Source organism: Telopea speciosissima, chromosome 1 (genome assembly GCF_018873765.1).
Source record: "Telopea speciosissima isolate NSW1024214 ecotype Mountain lineage chromosome 1, Tspe_v1, whole genome shotgun sequence".
In the NCBI taxonomy this organism is placed as follows: Eukaryota; Viridiplantae; Streptophyta; class Magnoliopsida; order Proteales; family Proteaceae; genus Telopea; species Telopea speciosissima.
Genome location: NC_057916.1, coordinates 15,156,121 through 15,169,363, shown reverse-complemented (window position 1 = coordinate 15,169,363; position 13,243 = coordinate 15,156,121). Strand labels below are relative to the sequence as shown.

General features: G+C 42.1%; 1 protein-coding gene across 9 annotated transcripts in view; it reads left to right on the top strand.

Annotated features, from left to right (window-relative positions):
- Positions 1-13,243, top strand: part of LOC122645947 (WASH complex subunit 5-like) — a 157,072-nt gene that overhangs the window by 13,722 nt on the left and 130,107 nt on the right. For all 9 annotated transcript variants that reach the window (XR_006330545.1, XR_006330546.1, XR_006330544.1 and 6 more), the window contains exon 7: positions 9,527-9,589. Coding sequence is in view for 6 of the 9 variants with exons in the window: in XM_043839412.1 (XP_043695347.1) it covers positions 9,527-9,589 (63 nt within the window). In the remaining 3 variants the exon portion in view is untranslated. The remainder of the gene's footprint in view (positions 1-9,526; positions 9,590-13,243) is intronic.

Here is a 13,243-nt window from a genome sequence, read left to right as displayed (position 1 = left end):
GTTCTCTCTCTTTAGTAATGAATTTTTTATTCACCCAAAATTAAAAAAGGTCTAGGAAGATAAGCAAACTAAAGTGTATGGCAGGAAGAGGAAACAAGAACAGCACAAGTCTACTACCATCCCTCCTACTCAATTGACTGACACGATTCTAGGTGCTATTGATCCTTTTCCTTCTGGTAAGCAACCCTCTACCTCTTTAGTGATCCTACTCTTGACCTTCCTATTGCAGTTAGGAAAAGTAAATGTAGCTGTACTCATCATCCTGTCTCTAATGTGGTCTCCTATGACTCTTTGTCTCCTAGTTTCTAGACATTTCTTGTTTCCTTGTCCTTTGTTTCTCTTCCTAATTCTTGGCAGGAGGTAATGTCACACTCGGACTGGAAAGAAGCTATGGAGGAAGAGATGAGAGCCCTAGGCAAAAATAACATGTGGAATCTGGTTCAGCTACCACTAGGAAAGAAAGCTGTAGGGTGTAATTGGGTCTTTGCTGTAATACATAAGGCTGATGGAAGCATTGAGCGATATAAAGCAAGGGTGGTTGCTAGAGGCTTTACCCAAACGTATGGGATAGATTACTAGGAGACGTTTACTCCAGTGGCCAAGATGAATACTGTGAGAGTGCTCCTATCTTTTGCAGTAAATCAGGGATGGGACTTATTTCAGCTTGATGTAAAAAATGCATTCTTGCATGGTGAATTGGCTGAATAAGTCTACATGGAGATTCCACCAGGCTTTGATTCTCAGAAGACTCAGGGAAAGGTGTGTAAATTCAAGCGAGCTCTTTATGGGTTGAAGCAATCTCCTAGGGCATGGTTTGGTAGATTCCATAAAGCAATGGTCTCCATTGGGTTCAAGCACAATGCAGATCACACATTATTTATTAAAAGGATTACCACACATGTAACTATGCTGGTCGTGTGTGTTGAAGAGATAGTTATCATAGGAAGCAGCCAGGAGGAGATTGAGTTATTGAAGAAATTTCTGAGCACCGAATTTGAGATCAAGGATCTGGGTAAACTCAGTTACTTCCTAGGTATTGAGATTGCCTATTCTAACAAAGGAATCTCTCTATCTCAGAGGAAGTATACCATGGATTTATTATCTGAGACAGGTTTGTTGGGATGTAAGCCAACTGAAACTCCTGTAGAGCCTAACTGTCACCTTCGGTCAAAAGAAGGAGAACCAGCGAATAGGGAGTAGTACCAGAGATTAGTAGGAAGGCTTATTTATTTGTCTCATACTCGTCCAGATATTGCCTTCGCAGTAAGTCTGGTGAGCTAGTATATGCGTGACCCCTATTTTACCCATTTGGATGTTGTTTACAGAATTCTAAGGTACTTGAAGGCTGCACCTGGGAATGGGATTTCGATTTCACCTCATAATCACATGAAGGTTGAAACATATACAGATGCTGATTGGGTTGGGTCATCCGATGATAGGCTTTCAACTTCTAGCTACTATACTTATGTAGGAGGAAATCTTGTTACCTGGAGGAGTAAGAGTCAAACCGTGGTGGCTCATTCCAATGTAGAAGCTAAGTTCCGGGCAATGGCCTAGGGTATTTGTGAGGCTCTTTGGCTCCAAGGGTTGCTACAAAACCTTGGAATTGAGGTTGAGATTCCAATGCGACTATACTCTGACAGTAAATCTGCAATAAGCATTGCTCACAACCCTGCTCATCATGATCGGACAAAGCACGTGGAGATAGACCGTCATTTCATCAAGGAAAAGCTTGACAGTGGTCAGATGTGTATTTCTTTTGTTCCATTAGATGATCAACTTGTTGATGTGTTTACTAAAGGATTAAGTCCTAAGTCTTTCAATTCTATTGTTAGCAAGTTGGTCATGATTAATATCTATGCACCAACTTGAGGGGGAGTGTGGTAATATGGGTACAAGGGTAGTATTGTCCATAGGGATATTTTGGTCTTGTACTCATTCTAGAACATTCTTATTCATATTATAAATAAAGCTGGGCTTGTGTCACATTGACACAAGTCATTCTCCCAATTCCCGAGACTGATTCCAACAGGAAATTTTCAGGGCGGGGTTGCAGAGGGGTGGGGGCGGGTGAGGTGTTGGTTGCAGAGGCAATTTTAAAGTCAAGCTTTGAGTTTACAGAGGGGTTGCGGAGGGGTGAATAGGGTTAGATTTGCAGAGGAGTTTAGATTGGCAGATTAGGGTTTTTATTGGTTAGGGTTTAGATTGTGGAGTTGCAGAGGGGTGAGGGCGGGTGAGGATGCAGGAAAATGAAAGTAGAAAAATAAGAGGAGAGGGTGGGGGGGGGGTAAGCCTATGTGGATGGGGTTGCAACGGGGTGGGGGCAGGTGGGTTTGAAGAAGAAGAAGAGAATATGAGTTGCAGGTCTTGAATACCTCGCCGGAAGTTGCAGGTCTTGAGTACGGGCACGGCCATTGCTCCTCTTTGATTTCGTTCACCGGAAGTTTTAGGTCCGGTTAATTGAATCTTTATTCTTTAAAACTTGGGAGAGGGGAGTGCAATTTTCTCAATTATAAACCATTTCATAATTATCAAACGTTATACATCACATGGTTCATTACAAAGAGTCAAAGATACAGGAGTCAAGAATGCAAATATGAAATACCACAATTTTCCCAAGGTTTTCTGTCGAAACCAGTGAATTTCAACCCATTTTGTTCGAAATATAATATTTATCATAAAGCTAAAGTATCGTTTCGGTCAAAATTTGGCTTCTCTGAATTTGGTTATTGCTGTAATATTGGTTAACTGTAATTTCAGGGTAAAGTTTTCTCTTCGTACTCCATAGGCACTTCCATGTCCGGTTCTTCTAGTTGTAAGGAAGCCAGTGAGTGAGGCCATTCCTTTCTTTCTTTATCACCTCTAGTTCCCCTTACTTATAGGCGAGAAAAGAAAAGAGGGAAACTGATCGTGTGTCCCGGGATGGAATACAACCGAAGAAGGAAGATAGTTAGTGTCACGTAGGGTTGTAAATGAATAGCCGAAATCCGTTTCCGAATCCGTGTCCGTATCCGTTTAGCATTATCCGAATCCGTCCGAAAGCTAAACGGATGCGGATATGGATAGACTATAGCTATCCGAAAAGCTATATTTACATGTAAACGGATAAAATATCCGATCCGTATCCGTGTCGTATCCGTTTAGCACTATCCGAATCCGTCCGAAAGCTAATCGGATGCGGATGCGGATATAGCACTATCCGAGCCGAATCCGATCCGTTTACAACCACCACTTTACTCTCTTGGCGAACTCTTTCGTAAGGCGAACGTTCGCAACCACCACTTTACTCTCTCTGACTGGGGCATATGGCCCTCATTGTCTTCTTGTTCGTTTTCTCTCTCTCTGGGATTTTAATGGTTGACTACCCGTTAGCCTCATATCTGTAGGCGGTCCTCTCTCTCTCACGTTGTGTGGCACGGAGCTCGTCTCGTCGGATGCATTCCACTCTGACTGACCGAAAACACTGAAATTTCGACCATAGTGCACTATATTTCATTTCGACAAATGTAGAAACCAAAATATTTGGCGAAGTTCCGCCAAAACAAGATATATCGTCGAAATTTCGGCAAAACACTGAAATTTTGACCGAAATCTTTTATTCCTTCAGTAGCGCACTCTATTTCGTTTGGACAAATGTAGACACCGAAATATTTCGCGAAATCGGTGAAATTTCGCAAAATCTTTAATTATGCTTCAGATTGATGATTATAGAATGAGCATAATTATCTAGATGTACCCATGCCTGTTATTGTGCCGCTAAGTAGTTGCAACTTGGAATGGGGAGTCACCATTCTGTGAACTGTCCAACCCTTGTGCAGGAATTTTTGAGCTAGACGGCAAGTGACTCATCATGGACCATATGGACAGTGGTGCTCGTGCACCTAAAGAGTCTACTTTGCCCAACTTTGAACATTCAGAAATTAAACAGAAAAGAAAGGATACATGTATCAAACACACAAAACACAAGTTGATGTGGATCCAAGAGTCAAAATTGTTAGGAAGGTCAAGAAGGATTTTACAATGCTGCAAGTATTTCTGAAGATTCTGTGTTCTTAGGGAGTCTAGTTTTCGTGGTGAGTCATTGTGTTTAGTTATTACGAGGGTGTGGACTCTGTGGTTATGTAATTTTTAAAGTGGAGAAAATGGATGAACCTGCTGGTACATTACCCTTTCTGATTGATGGAGGCCCACAGAAAATTCTCATGGTTAGCAGAGGATTAAGAGCATAGTTATCAAGGCGGGAAGGTGACCATGGCGTTTTAGAGGGTAAAAAATCAAGGCGACATCGCCATGGCGCCCAAGGTGTACAAGGCGACCAAGGAGCCTGGACGCCATGGCTACTGGCGACACCTTGATAACTATGATTAAGAGGAGACGACCTCTTCTTATTCTTCTTTTGCATTTTAGCTGGCTGCTTGAGCTGGTTAATCAGATATAACTACATTTTTGGGCTTGATAAAAGGAATGAAGGTGGGAATAGAAACAGGGGAATTTTCCACATAGAATTTGCTGACGACAGACTCTGTATTCAATTATAGTAATATTTTTAGATGCTTTCAAAGGTTTTTTTTTTGGGGGGGGGGGGTTGAAACTGAATATAGAAAAACCAGAAGCAGCTGGAATCAAATTTTTTTTTTTTGATCAGTGGTGATTTTATTGATAACGAAAACAAAGAGAGATGGATTCAATTTGATTTTATCAATAAAAGGAAAGAACATATTGTGGATACGCGTCCGGAGAATGGTCCCACACAGACTTGTGGGGAAGGGAGTCACCACCTAGATTTAGAGGATCTGGGGCCCTGGATGGTATGTTCATTATCTTTACTTAAATTGGTCTTTGTTCTTGGTTAACTCCAAATAAAACTGGTCTTGAACCATAAGATTAGGGTAAGTGTCAGGTTACGGTCCAGGGAAGGTGTTAGACACCCCGGTCCACCCAGTTAAAACTGGTCTTCTACACTCGACATTCTAATTAGTAAATAAAATATTTTAAGCCCTAAAATCACACATATAGCACACCAAAATTGGAAAGTAAATCTACCCTAAAGGAGGAAAGAAATACTTACAGAATTCCTGCCGCGTTGCATGGTTAGCATACAGAAAAGGAAACTAAATCTAATAAAGAAAGTAAATAAAAATAAGTGAGGAAAGTTAGGGAACTTACCTCATTCCAGCTGCGCCATAAGGAATGTTAGTATACTCAATAATATACATGCTAAAGATATGAAAGATGCTAAAAACCTGAGTAAACCCTAATTTTCCATTTACAGCAAGAAATCTATTGTAATAAGGAACCTAACCTTAGGATGGATGACATGTTAAGATGCATGAAATTTCCACCTCAGAGTAAGAATTTACAGTCGAATATTTCAGATTGATCTGAATTAATACAAATGTGTTAAGATGCATGAAATTTCCTATTTATGCTTACTGACAGAAATATGACAGAATATGCTAGTTTAAAATACTTAGGAAACTCAACCCCTGCATCTATCATGAAGATTGACATTTACAAAGCTTTCGTCTCCTTGTCCTTAGATTTCAATGTCAGTGTCTTGCACAAGATGTCCTTTCCCCCTGGTTTTTTCAATTGGATTTATCATTGCATTTCCTCCCCCTGTTTCTCTGTATTTATTAATGGTAGCCCGCTGGCTTCTTTGCCTCCTCTGTCGGCATTCGTTAGGTCTGTCTCCTTTCTCCATACATCTTCACTTTAGCCCTTGAAGTCCTCCTTTCTAGGAGTATTAAATCTTGCGTGGATTAGCAGCTCATCTCCCCATGCTCTTAAGGTCTCCCATCTTGCCTTTGTTGACGACCTAATGATCTTCTCCAAAGCTGCCATCCCTTCGGTGGAGACCACTATGTCCTGTTTACGCCATTTTGAAAGTATGCCAGGTCTTCATACCAACCGCTCTAAATCTCTCTTGTTCCAGGCTGGGGTTCCTGATGTTGTTAAGTCTTGTTTGGTTGTGAAGTCTGAGTTCTCTTTGGGCCATCTCTCGGTTAAGTATTTGGGTTTACCTTTGATCTCCGCCAGATTGACAGCCCACCATTGTTTCCCTATTCTGGATTTCTTGAAAAAGAGACTCCAGGTTTGGAAAGGCAAGCTGCTCTCTTATACTGGCCGCTTGAGTTGATTAGATCTGTCTTTTAGTCCTCTTACATCTACTGGTCTGGTAATTTCGGCCTTCCTCAGTCCTTCATTTCGAAGTTGGAGTCCCTCATGCGTGCCTTTCTTTGGAAGGGTTATGATTCTTCCAGATTCCTTCACCCGATCAGTTGGTTATTAGTCTGCCTTCTCCAAGATGAGGGGGGCCTTGGTTTGAGGACAATTGAGGATGTCAATAATGTTGGTATACTGAAGCTGATTTGGAACTTAACAGCTAAGTGGAAGAGTATCTCGGTGGATTGGGTTTACTCTCGTCTCCTATGTAATGACTCCATTTGGACCACTCCCTTTACCTCAGATGCCTCTTGGGTTTGGAGAAGGATCTTGAAGCTCAAACCTCTTGTCTATGTGGTTATAAAATCCCATATTGATGATGGTGCCTCCACGAGATTCTTGCTGGATCATTGGCATCTGCATGAAGTTCTTCTCTATTTAGTGCGTGATAGAGCTATTTATACTTCTAGTTTTGGAAGGTTGGACATGATCTCTGATATCCTTCAGCATGATGGTTGGCCTCCCCCATTTTCCCACTCTGTTTGCCATCTGGACATGATCTCTGATATCTTTTGGTAGTGGTGATATTGTTCTATGGTTTGCTTCATTGTCTGGCCTCTTTAGTGCCCAGTCGGCTTGGAATCTTATCAAGACCTGTTGCACTGTCAAAGTTTGGCACAATCTGGTTTGGTTTCAGAGACACATGCCCTGTCTCAGCTTCACGGTCTGGAGGGCTTTCTCCAGTTGCGTCCCTACGCAATCCTTCCTCATCCAGCATCAGATTGTAGTCTATATTGAAATGGCCCCAAAGATGTGTATCACCTCTTCTTTGTCTGTCCCTTATCCTCAACAGTGTAGAAAGGTATTCTTTCCAAATATTGGCCCCGTAGAAGTATTTTTCCTTTTCAAAGAGGATGTCTGGGTGGGCATGTCCTTTGGTGGGAAATCCTATTGTGATTCGGTGGGCAAGCTTGCTTTTGGAGTTCAATAGAAAAGACATTATCAGTGCATCATTAGCCAACCAATTGTCTTTCACAGGGGCTTCAGTAGGCATGGAGTTGTCACCAGTGAGGTACCCCAAAAAGTGATTGCTGCAAATATTAAGGAGGCAAGCTCGTGACCGGGCAAGGTATTTATCCCATTAAACTTGGTGGGTCCCAGCTGGAGAGAGGGGTAATGGTGAAGAGTGCTAAGACGACTCAAATCCCTACCCTCAGGTCCAAAGGAAGTGCTAGTACTTTCCGTTATAGAGCCGGGAGAATAAACACACAAGTAGATGAGAAATACCTCACAAGGAGCAACAAGGCGAGGTGTGGCATGAGGCAACCGGGGCAAAAAAAGTCGTAGATGAGGCTGGCAGAAAGCAAGTGTAGGATGAGAGGCGGCAGAGGCCTAGCGGGGCTAGGCAGGGGCACACGGGCCAGGTAGTGGCTCGCAAGAGCCAGGCAAGATGCGCAGGGGCTCGCTGGTTGCACACGGGGCCAAGAGAGAGAGAGAGAGAGGCGTAGGGGCTAGCGGGAGCCAGCAAGTAGTGTAATTTTCAACAATTTAAAATTCAAGCTCTCAATTTCTCCAGCAAGTAGTGTAATTGCATTATCTGATCAGGTATGTAAATTAATGGCATCAATAAGATGTTTGAGATGAGATGGATATTTGATTGTCTGTGATTCTCTTTTACTCATGTGTTCAATTTATTATTATTTTTTTCAAAATTGGAAACCATCCTTTGTTTTGTTAGTCTTTTCAATTGAACTATGTACTGATCTGTTTTCTATTTAAGTTTCCAGCTCATGCTGGGCTTAGATCATTGTGGTGTTTAGGTTCATGTTTGTCTGTTGTTATTTCTACACTCCTTCCTTGATTGAGAACTGCCTGTGAAGTCATGCTCTAATTGTTAGTTCATTAAATTTTTTATTGTTGTAGTGTTATAGGCTTCAGCATCATGTTTCCTTAGTCCTTATTCTTGATGGGGTGTTTTGAAATAAGTTCCTTCATGGTCTGCTTAAATTTTTGACTCCTCCAGTCCTCATGTTAAGAGTAATTCATGCTCTCATTAGAAGTCTGTTTTGTAGTGTTTCCAATTCAGGGTTTGAGATTTGAGAGGATAGATCATTTATACTCCATTCAAAACCAAAATTTACCCTCGACAATGGTTGAAATGCCGTCAAAACTTGGTAAAAGTTGAGTTAATGCAGTGGAATGTGGGGGAATGAGTAAATACATTGAGTTTTGTAACAAAACTATAGGGGATGCTTATTAAAGCATAAATGTACTGTTTAAAAATTGTATATTGCATAGGATTTGGGTCTTTTGACCAATTTAAGTTATTCTACACAAATATGAGGCATATACACACTCAGTACTTATAATAATTGAAGTATAGAACCATGTTATAACATACTGTACTATAGTTTGTCATGTAATTATGTTTAATCATCTATTTTTAATGAAAAAAAATAATCATCTATTTTTAATAAAAAAATACAGTTTTACTAAAAAAAAAAATAGAGGAACAACACCAAATTTTTGCATAATGCTATCCTATATTTTTCATAGTTAATTGCATGCATGTTTGCTAAAGAAACAGATTTTTTTGTACTTTTACTTCAATTTTTAACAAAAAATTAAAAAATTAATTTTTGTGCAGAAAATTGGCTTCATTTCTCTTCAAATGCTATTGTTTATGCTGTATGAGAGTAGAATGCTGTGGGAAAGACCCTTTTATATCAGATCTTTTAAAAAAATGTTCCCGGAATAAGGTTTCCGATCAATTTTGCACATTTCAAACATTTCACACATTTTGATGCTATTTTGATTTGAAATGGCTTGCAATGTTGTTTTTTACTATTGGAGTGTATCATTTTTGATATCCTGATCAAAATGTTGCACATTTTGTTTCGTCCATTGCGACCAAAATTTTGTACTTTTTCCATTTCCACATATATATGTTGTTCGAATCCTTGGGAAACTGAAATATTTTATAAAATTTTGCACATTTGAATTGAAATTTTGAACCTTGTGCCAATCAACATCTCATTCCCTTAGATGCTTAGATTGGCACTGTCTAGCCAAGCAAGGTGGGAAAGGGATTCATTCATTCATTGTATGTACATATGTCTGGATTTATATCGATCCTTGAGCCTGATTTGTGTTTTTCCTCTTTGAGTTTTTGTTGTGTTTTGTCCCAGGGTTATTGCCAACTATATAATGTTTTGTTTCTTTTATTCTTTTTTCAAGAATTTTTCACCTTTCACCTATCTGATAAAAGGGAGAAAGCAAAAAAAGTAAAAATATACTATTTTATTTTTTATATCACTCTACTTCTAAACATTGACCATAATATGATAGTTGTTTCCTTCAGGCATTGTCATGGAAAATAAAGGAAGAAAGTTTGGAGGACTGGTTGAGGAATTTGTCTATGGAGGTCAGTGATCCACGTTTCAGTCTTTTCATTTTTTTTACAGTAAACATTTTCCTGCCAATGTAATATTCCTATTCTATGTCTTGCACTTTTCTCCCTTTTGATTCTCCTTTAGTTAATTTTATAAATTTTCTTCATTTTTATCTATGCCCTTTATATGGAAATGAGAAGTGATTGTGTTCTCAGATTTCTGTTTTCATTTGTAAGTACCTTTTTCAAATCACTTATTTATTTCCAAGCCAAATATGCCAATCAGCTAATAAACTGTATACATGTGATGTGGATGGCATTATATGTGCAACCGTAAGGTTGCTCCATTGTGACCAAGTGGTCACAGGTTTGAGTCTCTGGAAACAGCCTCTCCGTAAAGCGGGGTAAGGCTGCGTACCCTATGACCCCCCCAGACACTGCAGTGGCGGGAGCCTCGTGCACTGGGTACGCTCTTATTTTACATGTTGATGGCATTAATGTGTTGTATCCTTTGGTAGTTCACCTTTTTTCGTATCTTTTGGTGCCTATACTAACCATTTAACTTGTGCAATTTTCCAGGTTTTATTTGGGTACATTATCTTCATTCTTGGTTTTCTGCTTTTGCTGGAGTAGGAATTGCATAATTTGAACTACTTCCCAGTTTCCAGAGAATCACATTTAGGGGTGAAAAAGCTTCATATAAATTGCATGTTCTTTCTCAAATTGACTTCAGTTGATCAGATGTGTTCTTTCAAATGAAATATTCTGATATTCCGTTCTTTGTGCTCAAGTAATATTAGATTTTCTCGGAATTTCATCTTGTGTGTTTCATGATCTGACATTAGTTTGACATGGTCCTCCGCCATGTCTGACATCCTTCCGGCGGCCCTGCCCGCCGGTTCCTCCCTTTCCCAACCCCTCTCCCCTTCTCCTAACCTCTCCTCCACCCTTCCTCCCTCCCCCCTGCCACCGGCACTAAGGCATGGAGCACTCTGTTTAGTCATGCCCATACCTCTGCTAGGGAGGGTTACCCTCTCCACTTCGTCCCTCCTTCCCTTGGTGGTGACAAAATAGTCGGCCTCTGCCCTTCAGGACTAGTTGCCTTTGAAATCTCCAAAGGGAAGAACTGCTTGGTAGGTCACTTCCTCGGGAGCAGACCTCCCTTCAATATTGTAAAGTTATCTCTTACCAAGCAATGGATAACTCAAGGGACCATGAATACTTACCTCTTTGACAATGGAGTATTCATTTTCAAATTCTCTGAAGAAGATGATAAGCTGAAAGCCCTTGAGGGAGGCCCTTGGCATGTGGGGAAAAGTCCTATCTTCCTACGCCAATGGGATCATCATTTGGAACTCAACAAGGTCGATTTGCACTCCATTGCGCTTTGGATCATGCTTCTAGGCCTTCCTCTCAATTTCTGGTGTGATAAGGGACTTATCATCATTGGATCCGTCGTTGACGAACTCCTTTACTCCGATAAGAGAACCAAAACGATGGATAGGCTGATGTTCGCTTGGATCTGCGTTCAGGTCTCTGCCCATGCTCTCCCTCCAACCTCAGTTACCGTTGTGGATGATGAAGGTTTTTCCTTTCAGCAGAAGATTCATTTTGAAAGGCTCCCACCAGTTCCTCGTTTCCAAGGCTTTTGGCCATCTCACTCAAGCTTGCACTCCCAAGTCCCCTGCTACCGTTTTGTGCGAAGATGACCCTATCCCCCAGTGGTGAATGGACCTGGCTGCTCTATCTACCTGCCGCTTCCTTCCATTTTGACAGCCTTTGGTTCCCGTGGCCGGAGAAGTAGGCATCGTGGGCCCTGTTGCAAGGAGATTCCAGCCTCTGGTTCTCTCTGAGGTCATCCTCCGTTACCGCTGGTCCAAACCTCTTCGATATTCTTCAGTCCTCTGGTCTTTGTGCTGAATGCGACTCATCCACTGTGCTCCCCTCTGAGTCGCTGACAGCCCATCCTGTTGGCACCCTTCCACCTGCCACCCTAGCTACTGACCTGTCACTCTCATTTGTCCTCTCTTCTGCCTCGACTTCTGACGCTATCTTCCAGGGTGCTAATCTCTCTCCTGCTTGAGCCTCCCCCACTTTCCTCTCAGCTCTAGTGGGGCCCCCACCCCTCTCCTCCTTCCTCCCATGTTGAGCTCCCCCCATCACCCAGTCCTGTCCCCCTGGGTCCCACCATCCTTTGACTGCCCCATCCTCTCATCCCTCTGGGTTCTACCACCCACTCTCCTAACACCCCCTCTATAACCCCCCTTTCTTCTGTCCCACTCCCTGTTCCTAACCTTATCTGGCCTAGCCCCTCGAGGGGCCCATCCACCCCACCCTCCCTAATCCCAGCCATGCTCTTACCCAATCTCCTCCCTCGTCCCTCGCCTGCGTTCTTTTCCCGTCGAGCTCTTCTCCCTCCCTTTGTCCAACCCCTCAGCCCATCCAGCCCCTGCTGCCCCCTTAATGTCTACCGCCGACGCAACATTAGCTCCCCCCTTATCCCAAGAAGCATCCCCCCTGGGACTATTCCTTAACCCAATAATGAGAAGACGATTATGCCTTTAAGTAGGGAAATCTGTGCACGTCTTCTGCCGAGGCAACTACCGGCGCTTTGCAGATTCTCTATCCCAGTTTTTGCACTTTTTTTTTTTGGGTTGGGCTGTTTGGCCAGTCGTGCTTGGCTTTCTTTGGTCTGTTGGTTTGTCGGGGTTCTTCCCCTTTGTTTCTTTCGGCCCTAACATTCCCCTTTGTATAGGTGGGGGTCTTGTAATTTGTTGATTGTTTGTTTGTTCTCCTCCCCCCCCCCCCCCACCTCTTCTCCTCTCTTTGGTAATGAATTTTATTCACCCCCCCCAAAAAAGATTAGATTTTCTTTTTATGAGTAACAAGAAATTATTGAAAAGGGTAAAAGGGGAAGTGGGATGCTAAAACTGACCTTGTGATGCTGATTATGGACCAAAGGGGACATCAGTTCACTGTTCAGCTGTGCACATGATGCTCCACCTTATGCACCAGTGTGTCCCATATATCCGTCGTTGTTTATTTATTTATTACTTAGTTTAGGTCAGCCCTAGTTGCATTAGGAGTTGGATTTCTAGTTGGTGTAGGCATTCAAGTGTTATATAGCAGTCCTAGCTAAAGCTGGACTGTTTTTTTGGGTGAATAAAAAATTCATTACCAAAGATAGGAAAAAGGGGGGGGGGGACAACAAAGAGTCAATGAATTACAAGACCCCGCTTAAACAAAGGAACACAAGGTCCTAAAGTAACAAAGGGGAAGGACCCCAACAAACCAACGGACCAAAGATAGCCAAACACATAAGCCCAAATTAGCCATAGTTATCAAGACGGGAAAGCGACCATGGCGTTTTAGAGGGGCAAAATTCAAGGCGACACCGCCATGGTGACAAGGCACCTACCATGGCGTCCAAGGCGACCAAGGAGCATGGACGCCATGGTGGCACCTTTTTTTTTGGATGAATAAGAATTTCATTACCAAAGGGGAAAAAGGAAACAAGGGGCCCCTGGGGGAAGAAAGAAAAATAAAAGCCAAGCCCTAGCTTATCTAGCGGCCAGCAGAAGCAACAAGAGAAGCATTTGAAAGGCCCCAGGAATCAACAATGAGCCTGTTCCTTGGGGTATCATTACAACTGGAAGGAGGAGCTAGCGATAACTTTGCTTTAATTTC